Here is a 17,392-nt window from a genome sequence, read left to right on the forward strand (position 1 = left end):
TATGGGAGTGTATTTTTTATTTTCAAAACAGCCAAACTTGTGAATGTTGTTTTAAAGTGTGTGTGTGTGTGTGTGTGTGTGTGTGTGTGTGTGTGTGTGTGTGTGTGTGTGTGTGTGTGTGTGTGTGTGTGTGTGTGTGTGTGTGTGTGTGTGTGTGTGTGTGTGTGTGTGTGTGTGTGTGTGTGTGTGTGTGTGTGTGTGTGTGTGTGTGTGTGTGTGTGTGTGTGTGTGTGTGTGTGTGTGTGTGTGTGTGTGTGTGTGTGTGTGTGTGTTGTGTGTGTGTGTGTGTGTGTGTGTGTGTGTGTGTGTGTGTGTGTGTGTGTGTGTGTGTGTGTGTGTGTGTGTGTAGAAGTTGGATGTGCTACAGTGATTAAAAGACATTCTCCAGATATTTTTAGGATAGCTAGGATTTTTGTTGTGTAAATAATTTCAACCTCTGAGGACAAAGTTAACAAGGCTAGCGATGTCTTTTTTCTGACTGTATAGTAAATTAATTCATTATTTTGACATAAAACCATCTGCTACTAATCATAAAATATCATGATGCTATAGATTGTCCACTAAGTTAGTATTAGTTAATTGGCTTTATCTTGGCATGAGGGCATGTTCCTACAGTATGAAAACTGCCCCAATATCATGTCCCACTGCTTACGCTTGATATCACTTCTAGTATTTACTGAACTGCTCCAAGTATACTTTCTCATGATTTCTCTGTTTTCAAACATCACTGTTAATGTGACCGATCTGTTCATGGTGAAACCATCCATAATCAAATCACTTATATTGTTTTAGATATCAGTCTGATTTATGTGCTATGGGCTGAAAGGGAGAACCATATTTTCCCTTCACCTGGTGTAACTCAAGGAGTGCACATGTAAGCAGGGTGTTAATGATGCTGAAGAAATCTTTGGCTGCTTTGGTGGCTGCATGCCCAACAGTCTAGCTCGCAATGATTTGTTAATCGACAATTAATTGGCAACTATTTTGATAATTATTTAAGTCAAATTTATATTTCTGGTTTCAGATGTGAGAATTATTTTCTGTCAGTTGTTAAATAGAATGTATTTGGGTTTTAGGCTATTGACAGGACAAAATACATTTGATGACATCACCTTAGACTCCTGGAATTTGCGATGAGCCTTTTTCAGTTTTCTCAAGTTTTGTTGACCGAGCAATTAAGAAAATAATCACCAGATTTATCCATAATAGAAGTAACCGTTACTTGCAGCCCTGCAGAAGTCCGTTGGTGTAATGTGTTGAATGAAAGCGTTAAAATATAACTATTAATGCTAGAAAGTATGTTGTGTGTACACTGTAAAAGTGAATCCTTAGAATGTTATAAACTGAAACCTAAGTACAGTTTTATAAATGTGGTTTGGACCTGGTTTTCTTTGTAATCGGTAGAGTTGATCTTACCCTCTGAATGAACTTGGTATGAGATGAGATGAGCCACACATGGCTAACAGCTCTTAAGCATTCTGGGTAAAGAGGCTATTGATGTCATATACACATAACTGTGTATAAACAAAGAATCTATGCGGTTTTCCCATTTCTATTACGACCATCAACTCTTGTTTGGATATTAACAATTCTGTTTGTGTACATAATGTTAAGTATGCTAATTCTAAAAAGGTCACCATAGTTTGTAAATAATATAAATCTAAGTTTTTGAAACAGATGGAATACAAGCTATATGTATTGCTCTCACCACTGTGGCCTAATCTAAAAAAAAAAAAAAAATCTAAATATGTTGGTCTCTACAGTCACCTTCCTTTTTATGTACAGTACTAAAGGTGGTATGTGTGCGTTGCTGTTTTTTTGCATAATTTCTATAGTCAATGTTTTGAATTTGGTATAGAAGTAAATAATAAATGGAGTTTTCTTGTGTTCTATCACAGTATTTATCTACCTGATTGTTTCATTATCTACCACTTTACCCTGTGTTTTTGGGTCCTGTAAAAAAAGAAGAAAAAGTCATGTATTTTTTTCTGGCCTAAAACTTGTTTTAATAAAGTCATGTAAATCATCTTTGATCCTAGTATGTCACTCTCAGCTTCTTAAACATTTTACAACCTGAAGACATAATGAAAGTTAATAGAACACTTTTATTTTAAAATAAATAATAAAATACATGAAAGTGCTGAAAAATCACCTTTAACCCAAAGATAGATAATTAACTAAATGTTCCCACACTACACATCCGCACTGAAGCATCTCAATTCAAACGACAAAGCTTTTTTTCCTCCTCACATCACCAAAAATCAAACTTCGGACTGTATTCTAATGGGCATGGAAATTCATTCAAGTGCTCATATTATGCTTTTTCCCTTTCCTTTATTGTGTTATATCTCTATTTTGTGCATGTTATAGGTTTACAAAGTGAAAAAGTCCATGGCAAGCCCTCATACTCTGCTTCTGACTGGCTAGTAGTCCTTACCTAGCTACTGAACATGTGCGACTCCCAACAAAGATGGAATAGAAGTGTGATGCCTCACTCTGTAGCTAAAACAGAGAGCTCAACACACAGGGTGAAAAGAGGAGCTGCAGCAATGTGCAGGACAACAAAAATATGGTGTTTTTTGAAAATGAAACCATGTAAACCTATTCTGATATAACCTCTAAATACAATGATGAACCTGAAAATGAGCATAATATGAGCACTTTGAATCTTTAACAGGATGGAAATATGGTTACAAACAAAGTGGGAAAAGGTTTCTTTTAATTAAAAAGCAAACCTAAATGGCAAAATCCAATTTCAATTCAACATCCTGCAACAGTTTCAAATAATTCAGCAGGTCTACAACCCAAACTGAAGCATGGGTGTGATACCGGTGGAGTATGGCCAGGACAAGGCAATTCAACACGTAATAAGAGTTTTTAGATTCTCTCCCCGTCTTCAGCTCAGTTGTGAATCGGGATGGTCTGTTTGCAGTCGGGACAGGCTTGGTCCTGACTGGCTCCCGGCAGCCCCACAGCGTGCTCTGTGGTAGAAATCAACAATGTGTCCAATGTCATCTCTGTACATTTGGCTATAAAGCGAATGAAGGGCCGCACATCACCCTCATTGGCTGTGTCTAGAGCTGCATAATACTCAGCCCTTTGTTCTTTGCGAATGGTGATCGGTGGGTATCGCGCTTGCATGAGAACAAGATTCATGAGCAGCCGGGATGTGCGTCCATTGCCGTCTACAAATGGGTGCACATACACCAGTTTGTAGTGGGCGAGAGCTGCATACTCCACAGGGTGCATCTGCAGGGCCTCCTCAGAGTTGAGCCACTGAACCAGCTCCTGCATGTGTCTCTGCAGGTCCCGAGGGTGTGGGGGGATGTGATGGCCCACAAACACCTGGCTGGTGCGCAGCCTCCCTCCCTCCACGGGGTCCACGTAGCCGAGCACCCGCCGGTGAATCTCCAGGATGTCACTGACAGTCATGGTTCCTGATCTGGACAACAGTGTGGTGTTGATGTACTTCATGGCTGCATCCACTCCGATGGCCTCGTTCTGCTCCTGCAGGCTTTTCCCAGCGACGGCATAACGCGTCTCGATGATGTAACGGATCTCAGACAGAGTGAGCGTGCTGCCTTCAATGGCCACCGTGTGGTAGATGTGGTGGTAGTAGGTTTCCTCCATCACCCGGCGGAGTGCAGAGTTGCCTTTAGGAATGGACATAAGCCGCCGCACTTTACTGTCAATGATGCCAAAGTAACGCTGGTCAATCTCTTCCACCAAGGGAAGAGTTCGATCCCGGCTGACCAGAGCTCTCTCATTACACGGTGAGATGGCCAAGGCCTTAGTGTAGAGGTGGTCTGCCTGGACAACATCTTTCTCCTCCTCCAGAATGGTCCCCAGCTCGGTTAGGGCATCCACATAGTCCGGATTCATGCTGAGTGCATGCACCAGCAGCTTGTGAGCCTTCTCCCTCTTCCCCAGTTTCTTCATCTCCAGAGCCAGCTGCAGCGCCGCCTTGGCCTCCAGCTCCATTTCTGCAATCAGAACACAATGGACACATGTGAAACAGTATAGAGGTAATAATACAGCATGTACAGGGCTGGACAATATGAAAATACATATGATAAAGATCCTTATTCCAGCAATGATTATTATATAACTATCAAATTAACTGTATTTGACACTGAATTACAATGCTCTGTATTTTGACAAATCTATAGAATGAAAATACATGGGAAATGAATGGAGGGAAATCCTCATGTGGTCCATTTATGCTGCACTATAAACATAATCTTGTCATTAACATATGGTATTGAGTAGGACTGTGAATGAGTACACGCATCTCTTATTGCTTGTAAAGTTACCTTTGCTAGGCTTGGACCTCAGAGGCAGCAGATCAAGGGCAGTAAAGGGGACAGTGAGGCTGGTAGACTGCACAGCTGGAGGCTGCTGAGAGCTTCCCCACAGGTGGCAGCGGAGCTGAGCGAAGCCCTTCAGGGCGGCGCAGCATTGATCCTCCACCCCCACCAGGGGCATCAGGACTGCCACCAGAGAGCCGAGGAGGACACACAGCAGCGGGCCCCATCCTCCGAGGAAACGGCCGCTGGTGTAACGACACACCGTCACAGCAGCCATGATGATCCTCGATTAAACCCTCCATTTTCTAGTGATACGGTTCCCCATGTATGTCCACCCCGGCTAGGAAAGCCGAAGGGCGGATGAATGCAGCGAAAACACGGTCAACATTACCGCATGCCCGGTACCAACACTGTCAGCTCAGTCACCTAACTGTAACAGCTCGTAAATTAGCTAACGTTAGCGAGGTCAACTTAGCTCCCTGTCGCGTGTATGTGACTCCAAAATACAACTCCAAAACATCGACAAATTAACAATTATGTCGGCGTCAGTAGTTGAGCACAAAATATACACATCATCGACTTCCTCGGTTTTGAACGTGTGAACATGCTGGAATGTCATTGGTCAAAACTATAATGAAGGGTGGTGCCGATTGGCTGAAAACGCAGCAAAACAACAAGTGGGTCGTAACGGTCTCTGATTGGGTAAAAAGAGACTTCTATGCCCTAACTTTAGCCTTTCAGGCAACACTTACTCCAACGCAGTACATCCATGAGTAGACACCATATCAGCTTATTTGCCCATCTAGAAAAACATCCATAATTTTTGGTAAAATTATATGCAATACATAGATAGATTGTGTAATGCAATTATACAACTTATAAAATACTTTTTATGTTGTGTTGCCTACAGTAATAGCAAGGATTACCTGAGAGGTTTAACTCAGGGCAACATATCCACATAGAGCTGAAGCTAATTAATACTAAACTAGACAGCTCAAATGTGCGTCTCTTAGAGTTTATGATGACTAAATATGTCAGGTGGCCCACTGTGTTGGGTTGCTTATAGAGTCAGTTTGCCTATTCTGATATTTTTGCGGCTAATAATTAACTTTAACCCCATAGTTGTAGGTGAGCCATTGGTTTTGCCATTTCAACCTCAAAACTTTACCAATCTAATCCTAACTCTTCTTGCACTTCAATTGGTCATCACTAGGGCTGGGCGATAGTAGGCCTATCGATACCAAGATGAGTATTGGTATCGGATCGATACTGTCGTGATGAGATCGATAATAATTTTGTTGCAAACTGCAGTTTCTCTCCGAGTTCATGCGAGCACAGCATCTCTCCAAGTCTGTGCGCAGTGTACAAACAGCTCTCTCTCTCTCTCTCTCTCTCTGCCCTGCTCTGCTCTGCTGGAGGCGGAGAGTCAGAACAGTAAGAGAAGCCCGTGATGATGGCGGAAAGAAAGAAAAGCGTTTTGTGGAGTTTATTCAATCCAGCTGATACGGACACTGCCAGATGTGATGTGTGCAAAATCACAACATTATTCAATGATCGTGACGTTACAAGTAAAAAGTATCCGTATCGGTATTGGCGATAGGCCTACTAGCTCTGTATTTACTTGGTATCAGATTGATACCAAAATTCCCAGTATCGCCCACCCCTATCACAGGAAACCACTCAATCCCGAGTCCCATGACCACAAACAGGGTTGGCTAGAGAAAATAAATAGATCCGCATTTGATTTGACCAATCACAGTTTTTTTTGTTAATAATTATTGAAGGAAATGAGGAAATCCATATTAGAAAAGTTATTATGCAATATGCCTTGATGGCATTGACACTATTTACTTTCTGGGAGTAGTAAGTTAAAAATAATTGAGTGCTTGATTTTACATAGGCTAATTTGCATTAATGAACTACAAAGTTTTTTTTGCCATGGTACTTTTAATTACTCAGTTTGATTATGCAGCTCCAGCTTTGCTATCAGTTGTCCTTCCTCTTTTATTTTAATGCAACAAACAGAAGAGGGCAGCATTGATCTGAAGACTGCAGTAGCACTCTTGGCCTCATAATCAATTTCATCAAGATTTCTTCTTATGCAATCCAGTTTGTGAATGCAACAAAAAGGAATCTATATTTTTATGATGCTTTGTATGAAGATTAATATCTTCCTCCTCAGCCCCATGTGCTACCTCTATCTATTAACATTTTGCAATCTTTCAGTTCTATTTATAGGCCTATTTGTCCTTCATATCAGTAGTCATTGGTATTCAGTTTTGTTAGGTTTTTTATTAAAAGCTTTTATACTTTTATTTGTGTCATCTATTTATAGTGGCCTTTACGGGCATTTCCACCAGTTGGGAACAGCCTGTGGTGATGAGGATTGATTCCTGGATACGTGCCAAAGCTAACACTATTAGACATATCTTCAGCAGATGGCAGGCTATCGGCTCTAAATAGCTGATATTCACACACAGCCTGAGACTCTGCAGCAACACGCTGTCGCCACAGACAGTGCAGAGAAAGTTATGAACAACCATAGATGATTTTATGTGGCGTTAGAGATTTTGTAGGTCTGTCTGAAATTTTGGGTTTTGAATTTGTCAAGTCATGTTGCACACTGTACTCTCACAGTGAGCTGGGGAGCTGCACACTAACCACATTTACCTCCACAGAGTACCTCTGCGCTGCTCTGACCCACAGCAATTTCACCTTGGAGGATAATTGAGCAGCCATGCTTGAGCTGCATTACATCTTTAGTCCTGTTTTTCATGTGCTATCAAACACCGCTCTAAACAAAGAGGAAGCTGTAGCTATACTTTATAGTGGCCAAGCTTATGTTTATATTTATTTCTCATTTAAAGTAAGAAAGAAAGAAAGAAAGAAAGAAAGAAAGAAAGAAAGAAAGAAAGAAAGAAAGAAAGAAACCTTGAGGGAATATTTATTCAACATACTGCCAATGATTTGCTAAAGAGAGGAATGACAACATACTGTTGCCTGTGGGATGCAGGCTCTAAAATGAGTGTTATCTGTGGCTCAAATCAGACTCAATGCTGTATAATTTTGCCACTGCACAAGACATTTGTATTATTACTCTTTGTCTTAAAAACAGCTTTCACTCCATAAAGCATGAACCCAACCCAGCCAGCTGGTAGCAATGACAAGAAAAATGAAAACAAAGTGTTCACATGTTTGGATTTGTTGTTCCTATTACAACAAGAATGAACAGAAAACCAAAAAGATCTTCCACTTCCTGAAGACTAGTTGGAATTCCCTCATATATAAAAGTAAAAGCCAAGTTTATGGTTGAATTACACGTGTCAGCACAGTGAACAGTGCCACTGAAAACAAAACCATACATGAATCTTTTAATGCAGACAACATGGTTCAGGGGGCGTCAATATGAGTATGCTAATTAATAGCTATATTTAATTATCTTAAACCACAGATTAAGAAAAAAATGTAAAATGTAACTAAGACGCTGCAGAGAGGAGGACATATACAGTGGACAAGTGGACAAAATAAGGGTACTACCTATTAATGATATATGAGAACACACCTCATGTCAAAAGACTAATTCAGTGCTCCTTCAGACATCTCTCCAGTGAGACCATTACTCATGAAGGAACGACTGCACTTCTCTGGAGGATGGACTTATCATCCACTTCAAACTCTGGCATCAAGAAACTCACAGAAAGGGTTGGATCATTTATGTTAGATCAGGTAGCTTCTTATATTACAGTATAATGCATAAAATGTGTTTACTAAATTGCCTAACATTTCCTGAATGTATAATGCAGAAGCAATCATTAGAAGTTACAAAACCATTTTAATTCCACTTCCAAATTGAAATGTTGGCAACAAAACAGAACCTGCTTGGATGCAAGAAAACATCTGTATTACTCTCTCCAAAGCTTTTATGCCTCTTCACACCACTGTGTGTCGGTTTTGGAAACAGGCAATACAACTATCTTAAGGTGATGAGGTGCAGGTCGCCTCAGAGATAACAGCAGTCCTGCAAGGTGTTTTCTCTGGCTCTGGAGGAGGAGCTCTGTAAAATCTCAGAAAATAACCATGATGATGTCATGGTGATGTCATCAGGGTTATTTCAGCTTGGGTTTGAAGACTTCAACAGAAAATCCTGGCAGTTCAAAGTTTGAAAGACATGGGTGCTCAGATCAGGCTGTGACTTTTAGATTTTGCCTCATGTTGTTTTAAAAAAAGTGAATTGGCATTTGGCTTAACAAAGTTTCTGAAGCTGACTTTGTGATTGAATGGATGCTAAACTAGTGTAAGGCATCAATTCCGTTATCTGGCTGAAGTCCAGTTGCTTACACCACAGATGGGCATTTTTGCTACTTGTCAATATGAGGCTGCACAACAATTGAGTTTAGACTGGGCTTTAGTTGAAAACCAAGGAAAAGCAGAATTGGCGACTGATCAAGGAGAAATGATGCCATGAAATGAACGGCCCTCGGGTCATTTTGTGGACTAATTCTATGCCCATCTGGCATATGCTCATATGAGCTAAACCCCCTCAGCTGTGGAAACAGATAAAACTGAGTCTGCAGCGAAATCATTGATGAGTGCTAATTCCGTTTTTGCTGTGTTTGTGCAATTAAATGCCTCATGTCACTTTGGGATTATTATCAGAATGGAACAGTCTCTTGAAAGGTTAGACATCTGTTATCTTTAATGCATCAGTGTTATTAAATGGCTGTGATGCATGGAACAGAAATTACAGGCTTTCTCACTAAACTGTGTTCCACTGAATATTTTGCAGAATATGTAAAGGAATAGGTTGCTAAGCATCAGCATGATCCTCACACTAGCTGACACGTTAACTTGAAGCACACTCCAGAGATGACCTGTCACAGACTATTAAAATAACACCCTGTCTTTTTACTACTTGCTGGAACTGTGCTTCAAGAGGTAGAAAATCCATCTGCCCACCTGGAAAAAAGTGACCTGTCAGGGCAGGAAATAAATCCCTCTGGCACAGGCACCTTACCTCCTTCCCTACCAGCTCGTGCTCCTCTCTCCAGCCTCTGTGGAGCCATCAGCCTGCTTGTCTTTCTGTCGGAGAAGAGGCTTTGTTATGGGTGACAGAGCTGAGTGCCAGAGATGTAGAATCTCGTTAGACAGTCAGAAGGAGAGGGATGGGGGCTATCTTTCCACTCTCTGAGTATGGATGGCTTAGAAAGCACGGGTGAGGGGGCTGTAAAATGGATGACAGAGTGAAGGCGAGCTGTACAGGAAGCAACAACTGTCCTTGACTGTCAGCATCCAAAATACCTATCTAAAAGGAGGGTTTGCTCCAAAATGCTAGATCCATACACTCATTGACAGACTGATAAGTGCTGTTACAAGACGATTTGGGAGGACAGGACGTCTTTTTTTCTCTGGTGACAAGGGCAGAGAACAACCTTTCCAGGAGCTCCTCCAGAAAATCAGAGAGATTGAAACAAAATAACCAGTGTACAGGCTATAAACTTCACTGTGTCACAACAGTAATCCCATGTTTCCTCCATCTCCCTCTTGCCTCCAGTGCATGCTGAGACTCCCCTCTGCTGTCGCCAGAGTAGGTCAGAGGAAAGCGAAGAGATGTGTGCCTCCCCAGGTGACAAACAGGTAGTTACTGGAGCTCTGTCCTTACAGTTTTCCTGCACCGGGAGAAGGGCCACTCTCCATGACAATGTCACAGTGGGATGCTAAAGTTTTCCTCTGTTGGCTCTGAGAAGGGCATGAAACAAATCATGGTGCTTTTAAAAAGATAGCAGTTAACTGGTTTCATTGTTTATTGCTAACGTGGAATGCCATTTGTTGTTAACATGGCTACAACTACTGCTCTGGGGGTCAATATTAAATATAAAGTATAATCAACAAATGTTTGCCTACGCGTCACACGGTAAATTAAACTGTTACTGTATAATATCACCTCTACTCCCCACCCAATAAAATACATCAAAACCAAACATATGACATACGAACAATATGCAACAGAGTCAAATAATACTGATTTAGCTTATTTATTTTGTAAAAAATAACCATTTTGCATTTCGTGCATTTTTGCATTGGTCATTGGTTGAGGTAGTGTAATGTAACATCTGGTTGGAGGTCCATTGCTGTCCAAATGTGATGCTTTAGCAGCCTAAATCCTCCATATTGGGTACAATGATGGATTTGCATTTACAATTAAGTCTTATTTAAATTCTGGAAAAGAAAACAGCTTATGTACTGTTTTGTTCATTCAAAATGTTTTCATACATAATGTGACTACTTTTGCACGAGGTGAGTCTGAAAATGTAGTTTTCTGAGTTCTCCTCTGTCTGTCCCCGACATTTGGTTCATAATACATCAACGTCTGCGAGGTAGTTCAGGCAGATTACTTGAGTGGGGTTTGGGAGTCCTCTACAACATATCCAGCACAGCCTTCACAATATGGTTGTCTATTTAAGCTGTTAGTTCTCAACCCCACTCTCTTCCTTTGTGAACTTTGCTGCCAAACACCAAAAACACTTGCTGCTACCACTCGTGTGTCTCATCTGGGGATTTCCTCAAGAAGCTGTCCTTCAGTCTGTCATGTCCACGAGCTTCATGAAGACTTTGTTGAGCAGTATACACAAGTTGGCTGACTGAACTTACATCTACAGAGAGTCCATAAAATGCAGCAATACATAAAACAGGGGGATCATGGATAATTTATTTGACTGAATGATTGTGCAAGAGGTAGCGTGGATGCTTTTTCCTTATGACTTCTTGCCGAAAGTCTGGAGGGATTGGACATGATTGGTAGCAGCAAGAAACACTCTTTATGAATGACTGAACAAAAACGATGATTCGTGTTTGTTTTGGGGGCAGTAGAACTATGGAAGTTTTTTGGTCTCTTTATTCAGACAAAATTGCAAATTGAATTGACAATTGCAAAACACAATTATATTTGAATAAAGAGACCAAAACAACTACCATAGTAGAACAGACAAGCAGGTTTTTGCATCCGGTCTTTGGTCTTGGTGATATGGTGGCATGATGTGTTCAACATTGACATTGATTGCTTGTTTGTCAGTTGTAGCATATACTTTCAGATTAAACGCTTTCCCTCAGGCCCGGTCTCACATGCTCGGTCAGTCCCTTCAGGCTGGTCACCAGCTTGAGGGCCACAGCAGAGCCAACAGATGAAAGTAAATGATCTGTTGGAAAGACAGGACGCAGAAATAATTAGGTCTCCACTGAGGGGCAGTCATTAACACGGACTTCCTTCAGGCGTTTCTCGCTGCTTCACTTATTATCTCACATCCACACTTGCCCGTGTCGTTCAGAGAAGGGGGTGTGCAAGGCGCCAGCTCTGTCAAATGTACCAATTCCAGCACTAACAGGCATGTCTTACAGCACACAGCGATGACTCAGCAACTGTGGGCGGCTCATTATTTTCTTCACCCACCAAGAGATGACTGGCTGGTGACTTTGTTTGGTTTCTTTGGTAACGTACAGGGGGGAGTACAAAATAAAATTATAGCTCTTTATAACACGAATTAATACAACACAATGCTACCGGATGACACTGTTTGCTTATGTTTGCTCGCCGGAAAGTGCTCGCCTTTAGCTGTTTTGTAACTTGTTTATGAGACTTTGCAAATGCAGGCTGATGATTGTGTGGCAGGCTAAACTAATCACATCGTCTGAGTGGAACTGCTCTCACAGCAACAGTTTGGATTGCTTTTTAAATGTGCCAACCGTTTGCAGCCAACCGTTAAACCACACATACAGTCATGATGTTTGCATCAAGTGTCTGCTGCCTTAAAAGTTACAAATCAATCATCAATTTTGTCACTGTGCTTTATGGAGTTTGTAGCCTGTCTTAGAGTATGTTACCAATCAGATGTACATATTATTATTATTATTATTATTATTATTATTATTATTATTATTATTATTATTATTATTATTATTATTATTATTATCTAATCGATCAACAATTTAGAGACAACCCAATGTTGTGACACTGTGATTACAATTAGAAATCCTGTGATCATAAGCTTGGGTCACTTTGAGGATTAGAGATGTTCATTGACTTTTTTTTTTTTTTAAGGATCTCTTCTGATCACTCTAACAGGATTTAGATGGTTGAAAACGGCTCAGATGATCACATAAAACCACAGATCCAGAGCCGTATTGAATTATCATAGCTGCATAATTTATGACATTTCCACTCTATCCCATTAGTTCAATTTCCCTGATCTAAAAGCTAGTTCTCTAACAAATGATTCAATGTAGAATGTGTGTGCTCAATAAAATAACATATACTGGTATTATGGTAAACACATTCATAGGCAGATTTTCTTAGGCTTAGGCATCTCAGCTTTTTGTTAGATGCCTGCGTTGAACTTATTCATACAACAATGAGACAGGATACAGCAGATACTGTATTTGGTAACATGAAAGAAGATATAAAACCTCCTGATATATTTTCCCCTCATCACAGAGCTTCTCTCTGTGATAAAGGAAAAATATATCAGGAGGTTTTATATCTTCTTTCATGTTTATAAATTAACAAGCCACTTTTACATTTTTTAGTCAAAAAAGAATAATGATGCAGCTTTATATTATTGAAATTCTATTGTTTCAGCTTTGTTCTAGCCATGGGCTAACCAATACAGACTGATCTGTTGTTTGCCATCAGGCCGCCTTAAAACTGTATTCTCCTTTGAAAGTAAAGAGGTCAAAGGTCAGTGAAGCAGCTCTTTTTCAGCCTTTCAAGCTCTCAAGATTTTTCTTAAGTGTTCTCGCCTCAGCCACTCCTGTTAGACAAAACCATTAAGTAGTTCCCAGTTTAAACATGAAGCTATATGCCTGTGGAGTTTTGTATATTATCAGAAGTAAACTTTAAGATGACCTGCGATATATGAACTTTTTTTTTTTTTTATCTTTAGGTGGGATGAAAATCTTCTTATTATCATATTTTCAGGAAATAATGTCAGGGATGATAATGTATTCCTACTGTCTAATGTATGACCGAGGGGCGGATGTATCTCTAGATAAACTCTTCACCTCCCACTGTTGTCTGGATGGATTAAATCATTTATGTAAAGATTTAACATGGAGCCATGTTGGTCCATCTGCGCAAACAGCCAGCTCTAATCCTCCTGAGTGTGTATGTGTCTATAGTATATGCTCACATATTGTATGTTGTCCTCCTGATAAACTGTGTGAGAAGGGAACAAAATTATTAAATGAAATCAGCAGCTGCAGCAGAGAAGAAGTCTGTGGCCACACAAGGGCAGAGAGGTGACAAAATGATGATACATGTTGCATTTGGGCCGGCAGGGGCTAGCAGCATTATTCTACTTTGGCATAGCTTAATACCTTAATTACAGTAACTACTGATTTAATGCACCACCCGGGGAGCATGCTAAGTGTCCCAAATCAACCACACCCATGATGTTGTGTCACAAAAAGGTGCACGAACTGTCTGGCTAACATGCTAAAATGCTAAAATGCTCATGGTTCTCAGAGACTTAAGCGTTCTCTAAGGAACTTTTACCTTCAGTGAGGTGTGTGAGGCCTTCTGCTCGAGGCTGTGAATCCCTGATGTTGCTACAGAGCATCATTCAGTGCAAACTGCGTGAAAACATTAAACACAGTGTGACAAAGAGACTGAGTGGACCATTCTGCATTGAGAATGAACAATCAAAACCTGGAGCAGTGTGTGGAGGACTTCGCAGTGCTCAAAGCTGTTCAGACAGTTGAGTACAACAAACTCACTGTGATGGTCTCCAGAGGAAAATGTCCACAGGCAACATTGACAGTGTGTGTGTGTGTGTGCACTGCAGGCTGTGCCAGAACTGTGCAGCTCTTTTTTTGCTTAATACGTGTTTGTGGCTGCAGCCGCAGTGGAGTTTATAATGGGTACATATTTGTGTTGAGTCTGATTTCGTGGTCTATTTCGACGATGTTTCACTGTTTGGGTGCCACCGGAAATTCGGCCAGATGTCTGTCACCTTCTGCTTTCTTTGTGTTGGCATAAACTCCGGTCGATTTATGAGGACTATGGTTCTCTGCAGGGTAAATCAAGACAGCAAGCTAGACTATCTATCAAATCTGTGTTTTCTGTTGCACGACTAAAACAACCTTTCAACGTAAACGTTCTACCAAAAAAAAGTTCCTTTACGAGGCTATTTTGCAGAGGCACCATTGCTCCGTCTGGCGCCGCCCAAGACAGTTGTGATTGGTTTAAAGAAATGTCAATAAGCCAGAGCATGTTTTTCTCATATCCCAGAATGCCTTATGGACTAGCCCGACCCTCCTCCGCAGCGCTGTGGAGGAAGGTCTGGCAATGCGAGACTACTGATTTGGTGATGTTTTATTCTGCTGATTCGAAGTGTGTTATTTTGTGTATGTCTCCCAATATTGCTTGTGGCACCCGCTGTCGTTTCCATCACTCTATTTATTTGTTGTGTAATTGTCTTTTCTTTTTACCCTCTTTTCTGGTTGTATAATTGATAATCACTAATCATGCACAGACTGCAGAGTGCCGTCTATAGAAAAGGTTTATAGTTAGTTTGGGCGTTAGGGCTCTGTAGTGAGATGTGAATATGTTGACACGTTAATGCATTTTATTTTGTAGCCTACATGTATTCTTTATGTTAGTAGGTCTATCATATAACATCATAAGATACATTTCTCTCTTTACCCTCCCTCCACCCTCCCTTTCCCCTTTAAAATATAATGCAGTAATATTTTTACACAAGTAATTGTACTTTTATGTGAATAATTTAGTTTTTAAGTAACAGTACTTTTACTTGAGTAAAATATTCTAGTACTCTAGTTTAGGGTGTCAGAATGCTAACATTCGCTAATTAGCACTAGGGTTGCAATGGTATGAGATTTTCACGGTACAATAACCGCCTTAGAAAATATCCCGATATTGCGGTATTGCACAATTATTATAATCATTGTCAGTTACAATGACCCTTAACGGAATAAAAAACCAAATGTCTCCCTTTGAAGATAAAAATCAAAACATATCTGTTTAAAATGGCCTATTCCACTTGATGTCAATTGCTCTGCCTCTTTCTGTTGTTTTTATTTTTATTTTTATTTTTAGCTGCTTTTAAATGTCTTATGTATCCCTGTACGGTGTCCTTGAGTGCCCGAGAAAGGCGCCTTTAAATAAAATGTATTATTATTATTATTATTATTATTATTATTATTATTATTATTATTATTATTATAAATAAAACACAATAACTCAGTTTTGATACCATTGTATACTGTCAAACCCTAATTAGCACTGAACACAAAGACATCGTCCCTGAAGCCATTCCATTAGAAATAGTCCCATTGCCACCATCAAACTACCAGCCTATTTCAAAGCTGCTCATGTCCCATTCAGAGGAAGTTCTGCAGTCAGTAGTGAACTGGGTTTCGGTGATTGACTTGCCTACTTAACTTGCAGCTGTGTTGATGACAGGCTCTAATTATCCACTAGGGCAGTCAGTCAGACATGAGTGCAATTATATATGTATGCAATAAATCTTGACATTTGTTTATCCCCGCTTGGTGTAACAGAAAGGTGAAAGGCGAAGGGTTCACCACATCAGGGAAATTCAGATATCGTGCTATGTGCTATGAGAGCCAAAAAGTCTGCAGTGAAAAATATCTATTTCAGCCCAACTGCTTTACACATCCCAATATGCCCCCTGTATCTTCACCTCACACATAAATACTGCAAAATCATTGTGGCTCTAACAATAACTGGTTAATGATGAGTTCAGATGTACAAGGTTACAACATCACTTCCTGAACACGCTTTGTTTCACATACCATTTCAACTCGATTACTATCTATTTCTGATATTGTGCCTCAAGACTTAGTCCACTTTAATCTGCATTGTGGAGGTGGATTTTTAGGTAAGCAGATTTATGCTGTGGACTGGTGCATCTCTGCCACATTCTAATCTATATAATGGGTTTCAGGCAAGAGACACTAATGTAGCAGTAATGCTCAAGTTACTTTAAAATACAATTCAAATGGCGCACTGGCTGGCAGGAGTGGAAGCTGATACTGTATGCCAGAGGACCCTCCATCAAACTGCAGAAGAGGGCAGGGAGACCAGTCCTGATTGCAGGAATAAATAGAATTGTTTACTGGCTTGTTGCAGGGTTTAAAGCTTGAAAAACAGTGACTGATTGGTATCCAGAGGTATTTCATGCGGGAAAGTTTCATAAATGAGAATATATCTATGCTGTTATTCGTGTATATGCTGTGGCTGTCATAGTCGAGCTTGAGGACAAATTATTTGAAGAATAAAATCAGCCTATATGAGTAATGCAGTCTGTGAAATGTATGTATTCATGGAGCTGAGACAATGGATTAGTAATATAGGGTTATTGTGACCACAGGAACGTCATGGAAACAGCAGATTTAAAGTCATGATGTCAGAGGTTATAGAAGTAGAAATAGTCACTTTCATTTCCTGAAAATGTTTAAAGCCAAGATTCATCATTTGACCCTTAAAAATCAGGAAAGATTGAACTCATGTTCTGTATATTAATAACGGTGGTTATTAACTACATTGATAGCACTATTGATCAACTAATTAGTTTAAATTACATTTCATGGACGAAATTTCTAGTTGGGGCTTACTGTTGAGAAAAAAACATCACCAGTTTGTTCCCACATCAGCCATATGTACAGATATCCTATCAAAGTGTCAATGAGTAGGGCAGTGATTACTCAATGAAATCATTAACAGCTGAAAGCATGAAAACAAACGCTCAAAGATGTTTTTCGAAAAACCATGCATGTTTTTCCCAAAACATGAGATTCATTAAGGCATTAGGTACAGTCTCCATCTCCATCTACATCTCCATTGATTTTATCATAATTGCACGCTGTAAATCTAGATTTAGTTGTAAACGTTTTGGTGGTATGGTAGGGGTGGGGTCAAAAATACATTGTAAAATACATTGTAAAATTTTAAATAGTATTGTTTTCTTACTGTTTTATGGGACAATTGTATTGGATACATTGTTCCTAAAGTCATGGAGGAAAAGAAAACAGTATATTTATGGGGAAATTAC

At 40.0% G+C, this 17,392-nt stretch overlaps 1 protein-coding gene across 1 annotated transcript; it reads right to left on the minus strand.

Annotated features, from left to right (window-relative positions):
• Nucleotides 1–2,702: 2,702 nt before the first annotated feature.
• ficd (FIC domain protein adenylyltransferase) lies at nt 2,703–4,930 on the minus strand. The gene is made up of 2 exons (XM_028578528.1): nt 4,314–4,930; nt 2,703–3,983 (listed from the first exon to the last, which is right to left on the minus strand). The coding sequence occupies exons 1-2, from the start codon at nt 4,582–4,584 to the stop codon at nt 2,902–2,904; spliced, it is 1,353 nt and encodes a 450-aa protein (XP_028434329.1). The 5' UTR covers nt 4,585–4,930; the 3' UTR covers nt 2,703–2,901.
• Nucleotides 4,931–17,392: the final 12,462 nt, after the last annotated feature.

Source organism: Perca flavescens, chromosome 5 (assembly GCF_004354835.1).
Source record: "Perca flavescens isolate YP-PL-M2 chromosome 5, PFLA_1.0, whole genome shotgun sequence".
Lineage (NCBI taxonomy): Eukaryota > Metazoa > Chordata > Actinopteri > Perciformes > Percidae > Perca > Perca flavescens.

Coding starts and splice junctions, on each gene's coding strand:
- ficd (XM_028578528.1), bottom strand. CDS start 4,584: ATGGCTGCTGTGACGGTGTGTCGTTACACCAGCGGCCGTTTCCTCGGA. Junction 3,984..4,313: donor GAGGTCCAAGCCTAGCAAAG/GTAACTTTACAA, acceptor TTCTGATTGCAG/AAATGGAGCTGGAGGCCAAG.